The following is a 21,482-nucleotide window of genomic DNA, read 5'->3' on the forward strand; positions in this document are numbered from 1 at the left end:
ATCGACGAGGCAGAGATCTTGACTCCTCGTACCAAATCCCTTCCATGAGGTCCACAATCCGGTTGAACTTAAGAGGTGCCACCTCCGAATTCGTCTCCAAACGGTGGAATTAACCCGTGCCATCTCCAGGCTCGATATCCGCGAGTATAATCAGTCTGCTCGCTGGGTCATTCGGAAGGGCTCTTTGTACATACCGTAATCGGGTTGGTCTTGTGAGTAGAATCGGTTTCAGGAAAACTGATTTGCCCGGAACATAGCCACTTTTTTCAGGGATAGTATCCCCGTCAGCTCTCAAAAGGTGGGAAACGGTGGAAAGGGAGATATTGTAAAGAGAATAGTAAACAAGGAATACGCCCCTCCCACCAGTCCTATAGAGTCCAACTTGCTTCCCAGAGGACAGGAATTCTTGAGCACTCTTAAAAGACTTTTGTTGTAGCTCAATGGTCCATTTTCGACCACCACCCCGCCCGTAGGACAATCTCCCTTCGAAGAAATAGAGGGAATAGTCGAAATTGCTAGAGATATCTTCCTGATCCTGGCGAGAGTAAATGCGTTTCGCAGCGGCATCTTGAAATCTTCGAAATCCCTGGACCCAAACTTCTTGAACTCTTGGATCAGGGTGATTTCGAAGACTTTGGTAGGCATCTCGAACCTCCATAGCACATTCACGGACCAGGATATCTTGACTATGTAGTGCAGCTGAGAAATCCTGCTTAGATAGTCCCATCTCATGAAGGAATTTCTTCCCCTCTCCTAACGTATAGCCCTGCCAAATAGGCAGAGCAACATTTAGGCCTCGTCCTCCCCAACAAATTTCAACCTCATCAGGTAAGTAGAACTCTAGATCGGAGGACCGGAGTGTCTGGAATACACATGCTGTCAACATCTCCTGGAGATTTAGAAGTAGCTGGTCTGATTCGCCTCGTAACTTCTGTTTGAAACCTGCGACCTTCACAAAAACAGACGTAAGTCCTCCAGTTTCTTCGAGCCATTCCCATATTTTGTAATGCAGCGAGGGGTGTCTTCTCCGAAATGCTGGGTCTTTATGGTATCTAATACGCTCGGAAAGGTCATCTGCTTGCCCAGTATAGAGATACATAAGACCTGGTATAAGAAGGATATGAAGATAGACTCCTGCGTTAGGGTCAATCTCTGGATCACCGCCTATCTTGATCAGCTCGTTTGGGCCAATCGATTGACCCTGAACAACGGCTAGAGTATCCATGGCTAGAGAACCTAGCAAAAGACTTTCGATATTCTCACAGTTGTTGACAAAATCTTGATAGCGCTTTTTTTGCGAGTTTGTCTCGAGAATTTTTGTGACCATATGTTGAACCACCCTTCCTAGTGGTATGTTGGAAAGATAGACACCTTCATCCTGCTTTGGAAACATAAAAGCCTGGGAGGGGAATTTCGTATCAGCCAAGAGTGAAGTTACTCGACCATCTTGGATATCTTGCATCTCCTGGACTGCGGTATATATGTATTCCTTCAAGGGATCCACGGGAGATTCATCGTCCACAGCTTCATCGTCCACAGCTTCATCGTCCACAGCTTCATCGTCCACAGCTTCATCGTCCACAGCTTCATCGTCCACAGCTTCATCGTTCACAGCTTCATCGTCCGTGGTCTTGTCGTCAGAAGTCTCGTCGCTGCAAGATTCATCCTCGCAAGATTCGCTTTCGGACACCCGACAGATATATGGACATGCTCGACAAGTAAAATAGTTTTGAAATCCATGAACTGAATCGGTAGCACGGGGTAAAATGGTCAAATAGCTAGCACAATTCGGGCAATCTGGGAAGATCAGTCAAAAGTATTTCAGATAGAGACATAGTTTGGTATTCTTACATTCCGGTGGTCTTGTTGAGGGCTGGACACGGTGTGACGACATGGTGAATAGCGTTAGGTTCCTTCTCAAAGGATGAGGGAAAGAGAACAGGATGGTGGAGGTATGGTATGAGCTTTGTGGGTGATAGCCGCAAGAAATTGTTGTTGTGGGAAGAAGTAAAGATGAGGTCTCTTCTTTTTATTTTCAAACACAGAAGCCTGTGACATGTTTGAGCCAGCATCAGGCGAATAGGACCTTCCTTCCTTGCCTAGTTAGTCTTCCTTCCTCTCTCTCTTTAGTGAACAGCTAAATACAATATTCTTATACTAGAGACGATAAAGCAGCGTGTCCCTAATAGAATTATACTATTATTAGATAATCGACTTAGCCTTATAGTTAAACAATTCTCTGAAAAACGCCTAATGGTACGAAGGAACGCTAGAGTCTCGGTTATCACATTTAGACTTCAGCACAACCCAACCCAACCCAACCCAACCTAAAAAGGGTTTGGGGTCCAACCCAAAACCTATCGTTAGGGCTATAGGTCATAACCTAAAACCTATTAGGTAACCTATTAGGGCCCCAAAATCGTACTAACTAACTAAATATATATCTTACGCGTGACTGTATAATTTATATATTCTTTATAGGTATATATATTCTACTTATTGCATGGGTAGGTATAATATAGCTGTAGTCAGGTGTATAGAGTATCTATATTAAACTATGTACTGCAGGCAAAATACGAAGAGCCTGAGAGGCTGCCGTAGTTCGTGTTTGCTTGTTTATGCGCCCTTGGCGAGCTACTAAAATCGTTCTGGCTGTGTTTAGTCTATTTCTTCCCTCTCCCCGCAGCATCCAGCTTTGTTTCAGCTCAAAGGAGTTTCTAAGCCATATTAATTTGTTGTGTGATCACAATACATATCCATGCTAGGAATCAACCTATTTGATACAACAAAAGAACGCCTACATCGTCTTGCAAAATGAGTGCCGTTTGCGAATCATGTGAGCCTGGCAATTACGGTGATCACGACGTCACCGGATTTGGAGTAAGTTCCTCATCTAATTCTATAGTGAAGATCTTGTGGTTGATTCTGATAATTACCGAAGGTGCTCATTCCGTTTGGGGTCTCTATCATCATGCTCGGCACCGTGGTGATAGGCTATATTGGAGGATTCTTGCGCGAAGATAGGTACAACGCGATCGATACTATGATTCTCCATACATTCCATGGCGCTTTTCGAGGGAGCAAAGGCATCACAAAAGCAAACGAAAATCGCAGCATTGAAGAAATTCAAGACCTTGAAGGTTTTGTCTTAACTATGAGTGACCAACAATTGATAACCGGGTTCTCGCTTATACTTGCCACAAATTTAATTCGCTACGGGGTTGCCGACCTCGACAAGACAATATCCGGATACTCATACTGCATTGCTATGTCATTGGCCCTACTCTCGCGTCACGCACCTTTCGGCAATGACCGTCTTATGAGGACACTATGACAGCAACAAACGCCTCAGAGATAAAAGGACTTTTCTTATGGTCGCAGCCATTGCTCTCTTGATACCTCAGTTTGTAACTTGTCAACGCGTCGGGACAAGTCTGACGCTGAGGTGTGCTCTGGATGAGTTGGCAGGTGATACCGGGCTACATGGGGACGACGACGATATCTATGTACGAACTTTCCTTTTTACGACGCTAGCTATGATTGGGACTATTGTCTGTGGGTATTTGCGAAGAATCCTGGAGCTGTACAGTCTAAGGTTCAGGGAATCACCCGAGGCATGGGTAGCGGAAGCTTGCGCGAGCATCTTTTCATGGCCGAGTAGAGCCGACATCAATACATTCAATGATGCTACCCACGCCGACCAGTTGGCTCAAGAACGGTTGCTCTTAGTCGGACTAAATGGACAAAGAGAATATTTTGTGTTGGTGAGTATCATAGCGGGCGAGCTGAGGGGCTCATTCTTCGGAGAAATCGTTTGGTTCCTATTTTACTCCACATTTGTACTTTGCCGGTCAATCCGCTGCTAAACTCGTGCTCGAATATCAGGGTCAAGTTTCCTAGCTTCCTGGCGTTTTTTTTTCCGATCAGGGGAATTATTCCACGTGCGTTGTTTTACCTTCTATTGAACCTTTTTTAAAAAGACATTGTTGATATAGTGCTTGTTGTCAAAAATAAAAACGTCAAATTGAAGTAGATGATGGCTGTTATAAAAGCCTTTAAGATACTTCAAACCAATAGGACGCAAGCTGTCCGCATGGTGCCGCGGCTGGCGTTCTAACTAACTAGCCAGTCTCATCTGAAAAACAGCAACTATGGCCACGGCCTAACATTTATTCCACCACGTTACGAATGTAGAGAATGTGGACAGCAAGCGGTTCTCGTTATGCATCTTCCATAAAATCGCAGCAGTGCTGCCCATAGCCATCACTGTAATCAGCTTTGGGGAAATGCCACGGCTGGACTTCTTCACAGGCTTTGCCAGAGCTGCATCCACCGCAGGTAGTGGGAGATATTCCAAATAAGGGCCACCTCTTGAGAAGCTGGCGTACAGTTTTGCTTTGAGTCTGTCACTAACCCAGGGAACAATGTGACGGGCTGCAAATTTGAGAATCCAGGTATCTTGCGCTTCATATCGTGTAATCTGACCGGAAAGGTCGACGACTGTTTCTGCACGAGGCTTCTGGCCGGTGACATACTGATTGAAAACCTCAGTTAACTGCTCGAGAGATGGCATGGGGTTCTCCTTTAGTAGAGGCACGAGACCATTGGTCAAACGTGCGATACCTTCATAGGCTAGATTGCCACCTAATCCCGGGTTGACTGTGGACTGCCGACATTAAAAAGGTTAGTTAAATGGTGTACTCCCCCCATAGCTTTTGGGTGTTCGCGGGAGATCCGAACCTTATGAACGGAGTCGCCCATCAAAACCACCCGGTTATGACTCCACTGTTTGATAACACCCTCTTCTAGGGGTACCATTGTGCCTTTGACTCGAGCATCCCAGAGATCCTTCACGGTATAGCCAGGGCCTACTAGAGAACTTCCATACCTCTGGATCGTTGCCTCTGCATCCTCATCCGTGAACCGCGGGCAGTTGGGGGTTCTCGTGAGTTTGGAATCCTTGGCGAAAAGAAACCAAAACACAAGTCCATGCACACCAGCCGCTGCAACTGCAGAGTAGTTATCATAGTACACGTTGTGGACCATCGCATCAGGTAAGAACTGTTTCTCGGAATCGTTCCGGGAGACAGCAAAGATGCAGTTGTACTCGCTTGTAAACGCTATGCTTGGAGGATATCGGTTAGAAGGATTTCGAGGCTAGCAAAAGAGAAAGGCCGAACGAACCCCCGTTGATCTCCTTAGCGAGAGACTGATCCGTCACGCTGATTTTGTCGGCCATCAGCTTTCTGACATTGCTGTGGATTCCATCCGCGCCGACAAGGATGTGACCGTGATGCTGCTCGCCATCCTCGGTGGTGACAATAACGCCCTGTGGGGTTTCTTCATATCCAACGACAGCAGTTCGAGCATGCAGCTTCGAACGATCTTGAACATGGCTGTGTAGCACCTCCAAAGCTTTGCATCGCTCCATGAAGATAATGGGGCGTTGAAGACTATACAATGCGCCCAAAAAAGTTACAGTATTAGCACATCCCTTTCATCGGCCACTTTCATCACTTGGTGCTGACAAGTAGTAAATTATATATTGACCTACATTTCATTGATGTCGACTAGGACATGGGACTCCTCAAAGCAATGGCCGTTTCCGTCATAATGGTTGCGATCCTGCAGAGGTACAACCTGCTTCTCAATATCTTCCCATACTCCTAGCTGCTCTAGGATCCTTATGGTATGTGGATGGATCCCGATAGAGGCACCCAGTTGTGGTGCGAATTCTCCCTTTTCAAAAAGCTCGTATTCGATCCCGACACGCTCAAAAGCTAGGGCTAGGCCCAGACCCACGAGACTCCCGCCAGCTATGAGGACCTTGAACTGACTTGCGTCTTCATTGAACGACGCCATGGGTATAATTGGTCAGCGGCAGGAAAAGGACTTGAAGAGAAGCGTAATATCCCGTTTCCTCAAGTCGCATAATTGTAACAGCAATATATAGCGCGTAACCCCCCTTTATCTTTCACATTCCGAAGGCCATTCATCAAAAAGTGGGGAATACACGCGAATCCCGACATTGTGTTTTTACCCCACCTGTGTTGCGCTTGTACAAAAGACACACCAATGGTTTTGGACTTTACTTATACTTGACATTTCCGTCCTAGTTCAACGTGCAAAATAGAAATTAGATCCTTGAGAATAAATATATGTGCTTGTTTTTCCCTTATTCTGTCGAGGGTGAAGAAAGTTCAGAATATTGAAATATAATGTGCATGTACCTTTTGTATGGACATGCCACACAAAAGATACCTAAACCTAGGAGTTCGTTCAAGGTGAATGTTTGTCCACATATTGTGAAACAGGCCCATCCCGCGCGGGTGGGATGGGCTGGGGTGGGGTTGGGAAGACGATTAATTTTGACGATACGACGTTGTAAATGTACATAGGGCATACGGAGTATGCGGAGTATAAGGTGAGGAACTGCATAGCTAATGCAGTATTATTTTTGCTCGAGTTAAGGACAATGCCATTGTTTACAATGTTATCTTGAGACTAATTTCCGCCAGTTTGGGTAGGTCTGAATTCGCGTGTCACGGAGTAAGCCCCATTAAAGGGGGGCGTTGCAATCTGACCACAAGAGGGCTCGAGCGTTGGATTCTGGGGACGCTACGGAATACTCCGTACTGAGTACGAAGTGCAGTCACACCTCGCTAAAATGGACCCCACGCTTTTTGGAACACCTCAAGCTTGGAAGCGCTTTTTTTTAAGGCTTTCCGTCCACCGGCCTACTCTTACTTTACTGTGGCTTAATCCTTCATTCCGCCTTTTGGCTTGAAGTTCCGGTTTAGAACTCTCAGGAGCTCCAAAATAAGATTACATGTCGAACTAGGAATATGGCCCCCCCCCAGGCCTTCAGGAACACTTGGCCCTTGTTATGGTCTGGTGGAAAAATGGATATATTTTCGTTTCACAATATATAATACAAGAAATGAGCCCTTACATACATAGCCCAAAATGTCTTTGAATCTTCCTCAGAATCTTGGAAGGCCCCTCACTGTTTTCTCAACCTTTGTGATTCAGAAGGAGTCACTATCCGCCAATTCTTCCATTTTAATGAGATGTGGGTGTACCTGGGCTCGACTCTTGGAGTAGGCTTAGTCTCTTGTAGTTATTTTTAGTGGGCTGTCACTAGATAGGTACGCAGTTATGGAGTACGGAGTACGAAGTACGTACTTTGCCGCCCATTAGTCACTTGTAGCTTCTCGGCACCGTTGCTAGACCCGCCACTCTATAGCTCATAACTCATAACGCTATACATAGCTCAGAACTCTATACTCCGTAGCTCAGAGCAGAAACAACTCTTCATGCCGCTAATGAGATAGCTCAGTCCCACATATAGGATCTATCCAGTAGACATCTTGGACACTTGGGGTGAACTCCCATTTGGTGGAGCAGGCCCCGCTTTCCACCTCCTCGGTCTAACGGCTATACTCAAGTCAGAGTAGTTCGGAGTCAGTGAAGCTGACATAGATCTTCGGAGATTATTCAGGATGGGAAAATTAAGGTTCGGCACCTCCTAATTGTTTAGAATGAAGGCTAAAAATTATTGATAACGAGATTTATCGGGTATTTGCATGTGCGGCCTGAGAGTAGTGCACAAAAGTACCAAAGATTTGCAGGATACCTGTCACATTATAGGTTTCTTTTTTTTCGATCTCACAAAACACGGTTCTCCTAGATTTAAACCTAGGAATTCGCATGTCCTAACTCTTAACTTGAAATGCTCAGCGGTTGGTGTTAAAAGAGGCCTTTGACTTTTCTAATGGCTACCATGTCGACCTCCACCGCCGAGCTAAGCATAACAGCAGATGAGCGGTACCTACAGTCGCTCATCTACGGTCTGATTATAAGCACAGGGATCCTATCCATGATAGTGTGTGGCTTAAGAGTAAGATCCTGGATAATCTGGTAGAATACGGGACATGAACTTATTTTGCCTACAGCTTTACACAAGATTATTCATCATAAAGGTGTTTGGATTGGACGATATCGCTGTCTGTGTCGCATTGGTATGTCTCACTCTTTTCCATTGGGGACATAAACAACTTGTGAGGACTAACAAAGTTAACTAACAGGTTATAACCCAAGCCTTTAATGGTCTGGGAGTTGCCATCGTATATTATGGAGAAGGCTTACACTTCAGCAAGGTGTCTCCTGAAGATCGAGCAATGTGGCTTAAGGTAGGATCCAGATAGCTCCTCTGTTGCCGAGCACGCTGTTAACCTCGGAAAAAGCTGTACTACGTGGCGATGTGCCTCTATCTCTACACCTCCTTGTCCGTCAAAATCAGCTTGCTGTTATTCCTTCGACGGATCTTCGTCAAACGTAAGTCTGGCGCTAACCTCACAAGGTCCCGATGGTAGGATGACCCGACGCTGACCACAAATCGCCCCGCGTTTAGGTTGGATGAATTGGCTCACTATGGGCATGATTATCTTCCAAATCCTTTTCTCCGCATCCGGTTCTTTCGTTTTGGCATTCCAATGTGACCCTCCAAGGTACACGAAAAGTCTGATCTTCGCAAATGTCTACCAAAGTATATTAACCAGCAGAATTACAGGGCTGCCTATGACTTGTCAATCACAAATCCGAAATGTTACTCGCAATTTAAGCTGTTTCAGATCACATTATATCAGGCGGTTATTATCTTCGTTTGCGATGTCATCATCCTGATTGCACCACTGGTTGTTCTATGCGGACTACAGTTGCCTACGAGAAAGGTCATTGCTTTGATGTTAATCTTCGGGTCAGGTCTGTACACACCGCGCTATAACCAAGCTTTAGCAATACTAATTTCAACCTCAGGTATAATCGCCTGCATCTCTCCCGTCGTCCGTTTCAGCACATTGGATTATCTGCGCTATGGCACTGCAGATCTTACATGTGAGCACACCCTACCGCGAATTCTTCTTCCATACTCGGTTCCTGGGTTATACTGACGATCAACCACAGACGACTCAGCATCATCCCTATACTGGATGGCCATTGAGTTCAATTTGGGCCTTGTCGCAGGCTCTCTCTCTTCTCTGAAACCGTTGCCTATTTTCCGCCGATTCGGATCCACCATAAACTCAGGAGACAAGGCATCGACGGGCGATAAGTCACACGAGCTTCTGGATATGAATAGTAGCGAGCCCAGAATTAATAAGAAAAAGAAGATCAGCATGGGAATGGGAACGACAATACTGCAGGACACTGTTAACGAAAGCCAAGAGAGCATTATTCATGCGAGAAACGGACACTACGAGCAACGACGTGCTGAATGTTGAGTTTTCTTTCCATAATTTGCCCCCAAAATGGTCGTGCGGCCAAAAAGACAGTGAAATGCAATTATTGTTAGGGCACCGGGTCCCACGGTCCACCTATGCCTACCTTGAGATTATATTGCAAACCGCGGCCACTTCAAGTTCTCTGCGGCTGATGTATGAGCTGCTTCGACGTAAGGTCTTTTGTGCGATCCTTAGAGAGACATGTTCCTCGATGGGCAACCGTGACGGGGACATTGATCGATGCTGGAGAATATGACAAACGATAATGAGGTGGGCGCCGTCACAGGTGATAGGTCATAACGAGGCCTGCCGTAGGGTAATTTCCGGCGGAACACCATTCCAACAAATAGCGCCATTCTCAGGTACCAGTGGATGTCACAACGGAGGGTGTAGGTAAGGTAGGTAATTTCGATCTGGGCCGACGGGAAGGAGATGCGGCTCTGGATGAACTCAAATCGTGAAGGTTTCAAAGGTTTGGAACTCCACATGTAACCTGTAAGATTACCTTCCGTGCAGAAGGTACCCAATGGGATGTCCTTTTGTTTGGAACAGGACAACATGACTCCTCCAACGCTGTTCTGCATCACAATGACCAAATCTTCAACCCAAGCTGGGTCTGACACATCGGATTAGAGATATGTTTATAGGGAAATAATTATGCAATGTCTCGTTTTTCAAATCGTAATATGGCTCTCCATCACCAGTGTCTCTCATGTGTGTATTTTCGTTGGCAATAATTGCCATCGTGGCAGCAGTCAATCAGCGAACAGGGTAGAAACGCCAGTTCATTGGTGGCGGGTAGAGTGATTTCTGTGACAAGAGCTAAAGCTTGTCACGTAAAACTGTTCTGGGCGCAACGAGACTGCGAGCGAGACACTGATGGTGTCACCGGCGCGGGCCGAATTCTCGATTGTGTGGTGGAGATCATTCATTCAGTCATGCAGGCAGTTCCACTTTGAAGCATGGTGCACTCCGAAGCAGTTTGGTGGGGATTCTGCGATGGGGATTTCTGAACAACCTGGACTGTGTGGAAATGAGGGACGAAGTGGACACAACTAGCAAGATCAATCTGAACCTGGACGACATGCGGCATGCTCCTACTTTAAACATTAGAGTTCTGTGGATAATATGGGAGTGGCTGTCAAAACAGAGGTGTGATTCATATGCAGAGGAATCAAGTCCATGGACGTGGTGATAATAAAACGTGCAAGGTTTACGTCAAGGATGATCAAATTTCCTCCATGTTAGTAGCAAGGATGCCTCATCGTCAGACGTTACCTTCTCACTGGATTCACTTTCACCACCTTCCTACCACCCACAAACGTTGTAGTTAGCCCATCATCGATGATTTGAATTTATATTCCCAACTTCTACAAGCACCCTTCATTCCCCACTTGTTTGTCAGTTTCCGGGAATCCAGTTTGGCACTGGAGGAGACTTTTCATCGCATTATTTTCTGGTTAACGCGACCATGGGAAATATTGTAAGTCTCTTATCCGTCGATTGACAGCAAGTCCCAGAAGAAGAATTTCAGCGATAATCGCCAAGCGAATTGTTTACGAAACACAATCAACCGCCAGTCAAATCCCGGGACAAACGATAACGCACGACCAACTAATGTGGCATCGACCTAGTCAAAGAGATGGTGTCACATCCACATCCCACCGTCGTCATTTGCTTCCCCCATAAAAAGGCATTTTCTGAAACCTCCAGATGCGGGGAACGTGGTCTCTCCGGGAATAATATGCGGGTTTCACATTTTACAAACAGTTGAAACCCAGCCACAGCATCCATTTTCTTCATATAACTTACTCCGCGATAAGGGTATTTAGGTGTTACATTATCAAGATTGTAATCGGCTGCTCCTGATGTCAACCGAGGATCACCAAGCTCCGAAGTATCATCGCATCATCATAATCTACATTGTTGGTACCGAATATATATATTTTTATAGTTCTCATAAGTTGCATAACATTTCGACAAGGGGGCTGCTACTTGATACGACCCACTAGGAATAGGAGCTTATCTACACCAAAAATTATAAAAGAGTCATCCAGCTCAGTCATGCGTTGGTGCTTTTCGCTTCTCCGCTAAAGGTAGGCCAGAGGAGCCATTCCCAGGTATCAAATAGATGTAATCCGTCTCCGTCAGGCCATAAATTACACTTCCACATAATGATGGAGCAGATAGGAAGCGACCGCACTTCTCTGCTCAGGTCTGGATTACAGAAAGGGGTGACTTCAAGCTTCCACTGCATCACCCCCTTCCATTTGAAATATGTTGAACTGGAATTGGTTAATTCGATATACTTGCACCTTAAAAGAGACCAATTCTTTGATGGTCCAGAATGATCCGAGCCACTCTAGAGTTAGGTAGCACACTGATGAGTAACTAGATTTATTTCCTCAATTTCGAGCCGGGGCTGTCGAAATGGTATCAACACCTGTAATGCTGCCTTGGTCATTGAAAAAACCCCCGAAGTGGCCGAGCTTGAAACACGCTAGTCTGAAATTGTAGGGGAGACTTTTGGTAATTTGGCCAGCATTGTTACCTGGCCCCTGTTAGCACGTAACAGACATAGTGATTGCCCAAAGCTTTATGCTTTAGCGTCAAGACAGTTTGGCCGCAGTCTGGACATAAGCAAGATCTTTAGCTACTCAGTGGAAGGATATGCCACAGTATGAAGATAGGTACTGTGGCATTAGAGAAGTGATATTGGGAGAAATGGTACCTACTCAAAAAGGTAACTGTGGTAAACACGAAAGTGAACGACTTAGTAAACCCAGTGTAACTTCGAGCTGCGATAAAAGGACCCTTCCTCACATATTACCTTGCCGTAGATTCACCTTGCCCAGCCACAAGATCCTTTAGGTGGCTCATATCTCGGCGATGCCGTCAATATGGCAGTGGACTGAATGCCTCGACCTTCCTATAAATAGAGTTCGTATGCTGCAGAGGTGATCTGACCTATTTAAATTGGTTGTCATAACTCCTGTAACGGTACCGATATGGCCATTCTCTTATGACAAAGTGCCTAATCCCATATAGATCAGAAAAATTCCAAATAGTAACACGGTCCCACATATTTGAGCCTTGCATCCACATAATGCAGCGCGCCGGGCCTTAGAACCTAGTAAGCCCTGTACCCCTTTTTGCTAAACTCAGTTCATTAAAGTCCAAAACTCAATGATGCCCAATGAACTTACCAATGTGCCCGGGTGTTGTCTCTGCGCGGTCCTGATAAGAGGAAGCGGCCAAAACAAGACGATACTACGCCTACATTCCGGATGAAAGGGGCGTCTGATAGCTCTTTATGTTGTACTTGGGTGCTGTGATACAAACAAGGGGCAGCTTTTATTTATTTATTTTATTTTCTGTTGAACCGTACAATCCGATGATCCTTATATATAATTTTGGGCGCCCTAGCCCCGAACTTAGACGATGCTTACGACGACTCTCAATTAAGCATGCCGATCATGGCTGATCTTATTAGATTCAGACCACTCACGATACACTATGCCTACTTTATTCTTACTCCTACCATCTGTAGTATCATATTCTACACAGCTCCAACGAAGATCCATGGTCTCCACTATGTTGACGCTTTGTTCATGTGTTTTAGCGCCATGACGGGGACTGGGCTGAACGTGGTATGTCTGCTCAACCGATCGTATGAAACCCGGTATTGATGGCTTACCTTTTCCGAAGATGGACCTATCTACACTGGGTTCTCTACAGCAGGGCATCCTTTTTGCCCTTCTTATTCTTGGCCATGCTTTTCCAGTATTTGCTTTCATATCCTTGTTACGTGCCATATCGTTCCGAACTGCCCTGAACGATGCCCCAACCGAGGAAAAGGGTGACCAAGCAGTGCCCCAAATGCCGATATTGCAACTCGAAGAAAAAATAGGCTGTTGCAAAGAGGATTCCTTCCCTGCCAAATTAATAGACAAGGCAAAAGTCAGAATGGCAGTGAGAGAAGTTCAAGCAGATATAGGGTTATGGAATGGCAATGAACTTTGTGCTGCCACAGACCCACAACATCCTGACGAAACCCAGCGAGGTTCTTTCGTCGGCGCGAATAACAAAACGCAAGACATTGGAGGTTGGAAGGCACACATTCGAAGCCTAATCTCTTGGTTCAAGGACGCGGTGCACCGATCAGCCAACTATCTGTCTTGCAGAGATTCAATGTGCTGCAATGCACCAGATGGCATAAATTATATGGCACTTTGTTTAATAACCGGGCTTGTCATGTTGTACTTCATCGGGTTCCTCATTCTTGGTATCGTGACTATTGGCCTATGGTCAAAGTTCGTCCGCCCAGATATTCCACGGGAAGATAAAACCTCCCCTTTTTGGGCAGGCGCTTTTCTTGCTACATCTGCACTTTGCAACAACGGGATGTCCCTCATCGATACTAATATGGGCCCTTATCAAAAAGAGTGGGTAATTCTTTCATTCCAAAAGATTATTTTTCAACGCGATTTATTGACACAGCCCCCAGGCCCTTTCCCCTTCTCGCCTGCGGATTTCTCATCCTTGCTGGAAATACTCTGTTCCCCTGCTTACTGCGCTTCTTCATCTGGGTGTTGAGAACGATGTTGCCAAATAATCAAACTTGGCAATTGTGGCGACGAACTTTCGATTTTACTCTCTCTCAACCCCATAAGGTCTGCGCTTACTTGTACCCTACCTGGCATACATGGTTTGTGTTGGGTACAATCATTTTTCTTAATGCCCTCATGTGGGGTGCTTTCGAGATTTCTGCTATTCACAATGAGGAGATTGGCTCTCTTCCAATCAACTTCCGGGTAGTGGATGGGCTTTTCCAAGCTTTAGGTAGGTCGGTCCCCCACCATTCACTGTTGGATAGAGCTGACACAGAATAAAGCCGTGCGTGGTGGCGGGTTCTCTGTTGTCGCATTCGATCGCTTGCCACAGGGATTGCTCATTCTATATGGTTCGTGTCTCATTCTTCAAAGGCGAAAGGCCAGCTTTGACTAGACAGTTTGCTAATTGGATTTGATTTAGTCTTTATGATGGTAAGAACTCATATTTCGCTCCGCAACAGTATCAGTAACTAATCATGGAGATTCTAGTATATTTCTGCTTTCCCTGTCTCGGCCGCCATCAGGTATGACTCCCAATCTTACTAATTGGGATTGCAGTCTGACATATTGTAGCAGCATAGAGGGTGCGGATGACTGGCCCGCTAAACAGCCTCAACAAGAATCCCCTCACCCGCGATCCAAAAGGTTTCCTCAAGGCCGCTTCGTGTACAAACAACTTCGCTCTCAATTCAGCCACGATATCTGGTGGCTCTCCCTTGCCATCCTCCTTATAACAATCATCGAATCGGATCACTTCACAGCTGAACCCTTGGCCTTTTCTACTTTCAATATTATTTTCGAAGCTGTGTCCGCATACAGCTGCGTCGGTGTCACTATTGGGTATCCCGGCCAGAGTTACGCGTTTTGTGGTGCATGGCATACACTTAGCAAGTTATTGCTTATCGCAGTTTCGTTGCGAGGAAGACATCGCGGTCTGTCCGTTATTTTTAATGCTGATCCTTCTCTTCAACCACGGGGTATCACTGCAACACAGAAGATACAGCCAGAGAAGGATAGGTATGTAAATATCAACGAAACCTCGCTTGGTTGCGTTTAAAAATGGTCACTCGTCTTCATGAATGTTATTTATCTTGTTTTGGTTAAGACAAGAACGTATATAGAATTTTTATTATTTGTACATTATGATGAATGTGTGTGTTATCACGAAATAAAGTGTTATGCGAAATGGGCAAGAGGTGTCATATTAGGCCATCTTGATAACATGATATTGACTTCTAAAAGTTAAGATAATGCGGTCTGGTATTAACTACGCATTATACTAAATACAACCACGAATACTGGTGCTCAATTTGTGATAGTATTGATAAAATTAACGATACGTTAAGGTAATCTCAATAGAGCTCTAAACTTAGGCTTTATAACTGAGAACGGACTAGACCTGTACATAACGAGGTTTAAGATACGCATTTATGTTCCGATTGTTTGCATGGAAGATTCTACCTAGACTTTCAGTGTTCAATAGGAATACATCCCATCTTGAAACTCTTGAAAACTCTCCATAAAACCTGGTACTTGGGGGGAGTCCCTCGGCCTGGTCATCTCTCTATATTTGTTAGTTAGCACCGCCAAATGCTTCTGACATAGGCAGCAACGGAGCCCTTACCAGCGCATCGCCAAATCCCTCCACAAGCTCAATTTCGTGGTCAGAGCGCGCGAGCTGTTCAGGCTCGAGATCGGTAAAAGTCGTCGCAACGTCAAAGTCAATCCAGACCACTCTATATGGGCTTCCGCGAACAAGGAGTATTTTTTTAGGGTGAATATCTCGGTGGTGAACGCCCGCTTTGTGTACCATGCCCTCAATCGCCTTGGGAAAGAGCGCATCTGAGAAGTTCACTGGGTTTTAGGATAGGGTACGCAACACCTGGGCAATCGCAAAAAGGGCTACCCCGGTGGATTTTGGAATAATAGCCGCATTACATAAGATTGATAAAGACGGTGAGTCCAGGTTCATTTTGGATATCCTTGCATGTGCATCTACTAGTACGGAGGAGTAATATTGCAAAGAAAGAAGGCAAAAACATACAACAGTGAAAGTTCGCTGGTGACCAGGAATACTTTCAAAACCAGGGTGATTTTAAATCTTTTTTTGCACTCAGGTGGCCCGACATTTTAATTCTGGATGTAGGAAAATGACAGCTAGTTAACAATATTGGTTGGATTTGGTGCCTCAGGCAGCAACAGCTGACCAGATGCCAGTGTTTAGTTGCCGCGTTCCTCGTTGTTCTTCTCATCAAAGCAGATACATAAGGCAGCGATCAGTGCTGCATCCACGCCGGGTGCCACAACAACGGCGTAGGTCTGCTGACCAAACACAAGATCGCGACCGCTAAGCAGTTTCCGGTCAATGCGAGCCACTGTTTGGCTGCTCTTCTCGTCAACAATATCGGCAGTATGATCGAACCAGCCTCCTTTCATTTTGAGAGTCACTGCCTTGCCGTTATTATCAGTGAAACTGGCGGTGGCCTTGGAGCCGATCACTACTGCAGTTAGTAATATGTCTAACATACGGAGTCTGTCTACCTTTCTGGATGGCCTTGGATCATAAAAAGCGGTACTTACATGTGAGACTACTCTTAACCTCACAGATCTTCTTGCGGTGGGTGTCTTCGATTGCATAGGTCGAACGGATATGTAGAAGCTCCTTGACAATATCAAACAAGTGTTTGCCATGGGCGTCCTCGACCTTCTTGCGACCAGAAAGCGATACCCAGGCTCCTTGCACTTTCAGAAATGGCTCTCCATTGGCCAATTTGATGTCGAAGCTATCCCCAGAGACGGAGAGTACCTTTTCTTTCAGGACTATTGTCTGCGGCTCCTTCGAGATATATTGTTCAAATATGGCGATAGGCTCGGCAACAGGGTCGAGATTGTGGTGGCCCAGGATACCCATAATGATTGGTGGATTCAATCAAAGCTTTTCGAAGGATAAAGATTGGGAATCGAGCAGAGGAACGCGGGGTCAGGCTGGAGCCGATCATCGGTAAACCGATGATCGTCACGTGATATTTACTTGCAAAATCACGGCGGTATCTGGCCTGATCTAGTGTTAGTATTGTTTCGGATATGTTTTTACGTGTTGTTATCCAATGGATGTAATTAAAATACGAAAAGGACTTGTAGCATGAATATATGCAGTTAGAATAATATTTTTGGAGGCTGAAAGTACATCGAGGATAATGGTGGGGGTGGAGAAGGTAGCAGATCCTGGCGAACAGGGGTTCCACGCCTCAGGCATCCAAAGCAACAACTCCGGAACATCTATGTATCGACGATTTCGATCCGCACGTCGTTCCAAATAAACACGATCAAACAGCACCGGACATCTCTTTCAGTAAGATCTAGAACGTGAAGCTACTTGAACATTATTCGAAACCCCCGCGGGGCTGGGCTTTGGGCATACGGCTTATGTGCGGCCAATAGTCGGGCAGGGGATAGTCGGCCAGGGTGACCTGTTCACCCCTCATTCTCACATCCGGAATCCCCAGGAAGAATGTTGTTCTTTTAAACTGCCTTGGTCAATACGGTGCTCATTTCGACACTATGGCTAGAACTCTGGAGGCATCTTTCACAGGATATAATTCAGGACTGCAAATAGCTCACAATAGTGGTCTCCTCAATGCAAACTTTTACTCCGGGACTGGTAAGTTAAGGGGAAGCAGTGCAGGATGAATACTCACTAAAATACTTTTCACTTGTTAAGATGATGCTCAAATATCGGCAAATGCAGCCTGTGTTCGGGATTTGCAGGTGACGAGTCGTCGTATGACAAGAGTCGCATCGAAAGCTTCAAAGAAGGATTACTGAAGGATGCGTACAGTTGGGTGCTTGACCATGATGATTTCAATGAATGGCTCTATAAAGACCACTTTCAGCTCCTATGGATCAAAGGGGATCCCGGAAAGGGCAAAACAATGCTTCTATGTGGAATTATCGATGAGTTGACCAAGACCGTTCATGACACCTCTACTATCGCCTCTTTTTTCTGTCAAACCACCGACGCACGAATTAACAATGCTACTTCAGTTATGCGAAGTCTGATTTCTATGCTGGTCGAACGGCGACCGGCTCTTATTTCCCATGTGCGGAGAGAATATGACAAGTCTGGTAAGCAGCTATTTGAGGATGTTAACGCATGGCAAGCTTTGTCAAACATCTTCATGGACATGCTCGAGGACCCGCCCTTAAAGAGCACATATTTAATCATCGACGCCCTTGATGAATGCGAGACAGATCGGTCTAAACTTCTCAACCTAATCACGCATTGCACATCCAAGGCTCATGTAAAATGGCTCATATCCGGGCGAAACAGAATCGACATTGAAGGTGGTTTCTGACTGGGAAATCTGCGGCCAAGCCTAAGCCTTGGACTGAAAGAAAACGCAGAAAAGGTATCATTGGCCGTTGACATATATATTGATCACAAAATATCGAATATTGCTGCTCTCGTGGAAGATGAGGCTCTAGGGTGCCAAGTCCGAGATCAGATGCGCGGGAAAGCCAATGGAACATTTATATGGGTCGCTCTCATTTTTCAGGAACTGGAAAGAGCACAGAGCTGGGATATTTTGAAGTGCCTCAGGACAGACTATGGGCTTTTTGTAAACTCCACGGCGATTGTGTTAGCTCCTATACCCCAGTATATACACTCATTCCGTTCTGCTTTGTTCATTGAAGAAGAATGGATTTATTCGGGACGGTAAACGCTTTCTGTTGCTACCGACAGATTACCAGCCCCACAGACCAGGATCCCAGGCCGTGACTAACAACCTCATTGTTTTGGGGCATAACTCAGGAGGAGTGACATTCATCTACTTTGATCTTTCTTCTTGATTATACCTTGGTCAAAGTATATACTCCCCTGTATTTAATTTTCCGCCCCCAACACACCCATGCTTCACGATAACTGGCGGTCCAATCAGGGTACTCACGATATTGGGGCTATTTGGCATGGAGCCACTAAACCGGAAAATGCATGCACGTTGAGCGAACCCCTGCAAGTGGAAATGAAATATCCTTAGGAGGCTCAGTACTCCGTTGCCGACCGGTCTAGTGTAAGTAATATATTAAGACTTTATCCGCCATTTGCGGGGTTCCTTCCGTGGCACATCTACCGTCTAACACAATGACCACTATCCTATTTGTTCCTGGAGCTTGGATCGCCCCGTCATTCTACCAGCCATTTTTCCAAGCTCTCACGGTCGCTGGCTACGATATCCACTTCGCGGCATACCCCTCATTCAACCCCGAGGATCCGACCACAACCACCTGCCAGGCCGACACCGATGCTATTACTGTGACCCTTAAATCGCTCGTGGAGGATGAAGGCAAAGATGTTCTGGTCTTCATGTACTCTTATGGCGGCATGCCCGGCGCTGCAGCAGCTACCGGGCTAGCCAAATCGCAGCGGGCGCGAGAAGGAAAAGCCGGAGGCGTCATTGGACTGCTATTCCTAGCGGCCTTCCTCGTGCCTGAAGGCTTCAGTTGTTGGGGTCTTCAGGGAGGAAACCTGCCCCCCTGGATCTTGGTCGATCAGGTAGGGCCTCTACACTCCCACTAGATTGAATTTGCAATTAAATCGCTGACGTGTTGCAGCCCTCGGCGAATCTCAATATCGCAGATGACCCCATTAACTACTTCGCTGCCGATGTCGATCCGGCCTTGGCCCAGGCCTTGACCGCTGAACTAAAACCGCATTCGAGCGTAGCTTTCACCTCGCCACAGCCCCATCCGGCCTGGGAAGATGAGGCGTTCGAAGGGCGATTGGCGTTTATCGTCACCACTGAGGATCGTGCGGTGCCAAAGGAGGCGCAATTCGGCATGATGGCCGCTACGCAGAAGGAGTGGATCGTCAGGGAGCTGGGGTATAGTCACTGCGCGCCGTTCTTGGATCGGATCGACGAGACGATGGGACTGACTCGAGAGATCATTGACCAATTCCTATGAAAAGCAACTCAGATTTTGACTTTGCTAAGAGGAGACCTTATAGTTGTTGGGGGCCTTTTACTTGTCCCATACGAGACACCACGAGTGCTTAATAATGCATTGAGTTGATCCATTGATAGTACCTCCTCTATTCGCCATATTCCACTTATTGTTTCCAATATCCCGAGAGCCCCCGGATCTAGGGGCTAGTACAAATCCGACCAACTCGATGACGGCTTATCACTCATTGCTACATTCAAATCCTGGCTTCAAAAGCATTCACGATCTCCTCAACTGCAGTGGCTACTTCATGTGGTCGCGAAAGGAAGGGACTGTGACTGGATCCTTCAAGAGTGCGAACTACCCATTTCCCCTGTCCACCGGCGCCTTCTACCATGGCGTCCTGCTGTTCCATTGGAATGACGACATCAGCAGTGCACCTAATATAGCCCAGTCTGCCAGTATAAGAGTCATCCTGCCAGGCTTGAGGGGGCACAATCCCCATATTGGCAGCCATACTCTGAGGGAGAAGCTGCGGTACCGCCCAGTCAACTAGATCCGCCGACACATCCGGCGGGAAGAACAAGCTTCGGGGGTCCTTCGTTTGGAAAAGACCTTCACTCGGCACGTCCCAGATCACGTAGGGCAAACCACCCATGTCGCGAATTACCGCGCCTTGGTCCATGCCCCCAGGAAAGATAAACGCAGATAGAGCGATCATCCCCAGTACGCCTTTATCGGAAAGTCCCTTGATGGCAGCGCTTGCAATAGGTCCGCCGTAGGAATGCGCTAGCACAACGACGCGCTTACCCATAGATATCTGCGATTCCACGAAAGATCGTACGTGGTCCGCGTCGTCGAACTGTGTCGTACCAGATACCCCACTAACACATGGTAGGTCCACGGCCTCTACGGCATAGCCGAGAGCCTCAAGTGCGGGGATTTGGAATTTCCAGCACCATGAGCCATGCCATGCACCATGCACGAGAATGATAGTGGGTTTGATAATTGATGACATGAGAGGGATTGTAGATAAGCAGAGAGTGTAATTATATTCGAAGGCTAATCGGAGATTGGAAGAAATAGTTTCGGTGATGGTGTTGAGGGGTACCTAAGGTTTTGGAGTAACCCGATGCGTACGAGCCAAGAAACCAGTCCCGAGTGTGACAATAGGGCAATGTCTTTTTGACTCTGACTGTATCTTCTAAGTTGATGTATAACTCATTGTCATGAGAATCTAGTCCTGTGGTGTACTTTGACCAGTGTTCTTTCTCATATAGATCAATTCATCCCGAGGCTAGAGACCCTCAGCCTCCCGAACTTGTATGGAAAGCATATGTAAGATCCAAAGCGTGCAATAAGGCTCGTTCGGCCTGGTTTGAATGATAAAAGCCAAACGGAAGAGGGGGACGGGAAAGTGGCCGAAGAGACGGTGAATCTACAACAAATTTGGGACACCGATCAGCCATGGCATTGGCCAACATACCACGACGAGTGGGGGGATACGTAAGACCAGAAACCAAATTCCCGGGTTTGCCAACTATATGTGCTAGTTGACTTTTCGGAGAACGGCTTATGGTGCTCCATAGTGCGAAGAAAATGTAAATGTATTTCAAAAACGCCAGTGCGAACCACATATGTATCT

The 21,482-nt window shown here is 46.3% G+C and overlaps 11 protein-coding genes across 11 annotated transcripts; 6 read left to right on the forward strand and 5 right to left on the reverse strand.

Moving 5' to 3' along the window:
• Positions 1–109: 109 nt before the first annotated feature.
• Positions 110–1,894, reverse strand: N7455_008753 (uncharacterized protein; the record flags this gene model as incomplete). Its single annotated transcript, XM_040957931.2, has 2 exons — positions 110–1,797; positions 1,852–1,894. The coding sequence occupies 2 exons, from the start codon at positions 1,892–1,894 to the stop codon at positions 110–112; spliced, it is 1,731 nt and encodes a 576-aa protein (XP_040811630.2).
• Positions 1,895–2,814: 920 nt separating this feature from the next.
• Positions 2,815–3,334, forward strand: N7455_008754 (uncharacterized protein; the record flags this gene model as incomplete). Its single annotated transcript, XM_065605965.1, has 2 exons — positions 2,815–2,880; positions 2,942–3,334. The coding sequence occupies 2 exons, from the start codon at positions 2,815–2,817 to the stop codon at positions 3,332–3,334; spliced, it is 459 nt and encodes a 152-aa protein (XP_065460914.1).
• Positions 3,335–4,162: 828 nt separating this feature from the next.
• On the reverse strand, positions 4,163–5,862 carry N7455_008755 (FAD-dependent oxidoreductase; the record flags this gene model as incomplete). Its single annotated transcript, XM_040957949.2, has 4 exons — positions 4,163–4,666; positions 4,741–5,120; positions 5,185–5,453; positions 5,555–5,862. The coding sequence occupies 4 exons, from the start codon at positions 5,860–5,862 to the stop codon at positions 4,163–4,165; spliced, it is 1,461 nt and encodes a 486-aa protein (XP_040811653.1).
• Positions 5,863–7,783: 1,921 nt separating this feature from the next.
• On the forward strand, positions 7,784–9,281 carry N7455_008756 (uncharacterized protein; the record flags this gene model as incomplete). The annotated part of the gene is made up of 8 exons (XM_065605966.1): positions 7,784–7,885; positions 7,956–8,021; positions 8,088–8,192; positions 8,247–8,337; positions 8,414–8,510; positions 8,573–8,763; positions 8,818–8,895; positions 8,965–9,281. The coding sequence occupies 8 exons, from the start codon at positions 7,784–7,786 to the stop codon at positions 9,279–9,281; spliced, it is 1,047 nt and encodes a 348-aa protein (XP_065460915.1).
• Positions 9,282–12,989: 3,708 nt separating this feature from the next.
• On the forward strand, positions 12,990–14,288 carry N7455_008757 (uncharacterized protein; the record flags this gene model as incomplete). The annotated part of the gene is made up of 3 exons (XM_065605967.1): positions 12,990–13,726; positions 13,789–14,123; positions 14,176–14,288. The coding sequence occupies 3 exons, from the start codon at positions 12,990–12,992 to the stop codon at positions 14,286–14,288; spliced, it is 1,185 nt and encodes a 394-aa protein (XP_065460916.1).
• A 32-nt stretch (positions 14,289–14,320) lies between these two features.
• N7455_008758 (uncharacterized protein) lies at positions 14,321–14,951 on the forward strand (the record flags this gene model as incomplete). Its single annotated transcript, XM_065605968.1, has 3 exons — positions 14,321–14,326; positions 14,384–14,418; positions 14,471–14,951. The coding sequence occupies 3 exons, from the start codon at positions 14,321–14,323 to the stop codon at positions 14,949–14,951; spliced, it is 522 nt and encodes a 173-aa protein (XP_065460917.1).
• Positions 14,952–15,467: 516 nt separating this feature from the next.
• Positions 15,468–15,866, reverse strand: N7455_008759 (uncharacterized protein; the record flags this gene model as incomplete). The annotated part of the gene is made up of 2 exons (XM_065605969.1): positions 15,468–15,748; positions 15,770–15,866. The coding sequence occupies 2 exons, from the start codon at positions 15,864–15,866 to the stop codon at positions 15,468–15,470; spliced, it is 378 nt and encodes a 125-aa protein (XP_065460918.1).
• Positions 15,867–16,114: 248 nt separating this feature from the next.
• N7455_008760 (LURP-one-related/scramblase family protein) lies at positions 16,115–16,805 on the reverse strand (the record flags this gene model as incomplete). The annotated part of the gene is made up of 2 exons (XM_040957868.2): positions 16,115–16,392; positions 16,475–16,805. The coding sequence occupies 2 exons, from the start codon at positions 16,803–16,805 to the stop codon at positions 16,115–16,117; spliced, it is 609 nt and encodes a 202-aa protein (XP_040811652.2).
• A 650-nt stretch (positions 16,806–17,455) lies between these two features.
• On the forward strand, positions 17,456–18,249 carry N7455_008761 (uncharacterized protein; the record flags this gene model as incomplete). The annotated part of the gene is made up of 2 exons (XM_040957886.2): positions 17,456–17,555; positions 17,663–18,249. The coding sequence occupies 2 exons, from the start codon at positions 17,456–17,458 to the stop codon at positions 18,247–18,249; spliced, it is 687 nt and encodes a 228-aa protein (XP_040811589.2).
• Positions 18,250–19,037: 788 nt separating this feature from the next.
• On the forward strand, positions 19,038–19,858 carry N7455_008762 (alpha/beta hydrolase; the record flags this gene model as incomplete). The annotated part of the gene is made up of 2 exons (XM_040957934.2): positions 19,038–19,448; positions 19,508–19,858. The coding sequence occupies 2 exons, from the start codon at positions 19,038–19,040 to the stop codon at positions 19,856–19,858; spliced, it is 762 nt and encodes a 253-aa protein (XP_040811700.2).
• Positions 19,859–20,093: 235 nt separating this feature from the next.
• On the reverse strand, positions 20,094–20,855 carry N7455_008763 (alpha/beta hydrolase; the record flags this gene model as incomplete). Its single annotated transcript, XM_040957910.2, has 1 exon — positions 20,094–20,855. One exon carries the CDS (start codon positions 20,853–20,855, stop codon positions 20,094–20,096), a length of 762 nt encoding a protein of 253 aa, XP_040811696.2.
• Between the last annotated feature and the right edge of the window lie 627 nt (positions 20,856–21,482).

This window comes from Penicillium solitum (genome assembly GCF_028829755.1).
Source record: "Penicillium solitum strain IBT 25940 chromosome Unknown utg000005l_segment0_segment0, whole genome shotgun sequence".
Taxonomy (NCBI): domain Eukaryota; kingdom Fungi; phylum Ascomycota; class Eurotiomycetes; order Eurotiales; family Aspergillaceae; genus Penicillium; species Penicillium solitum.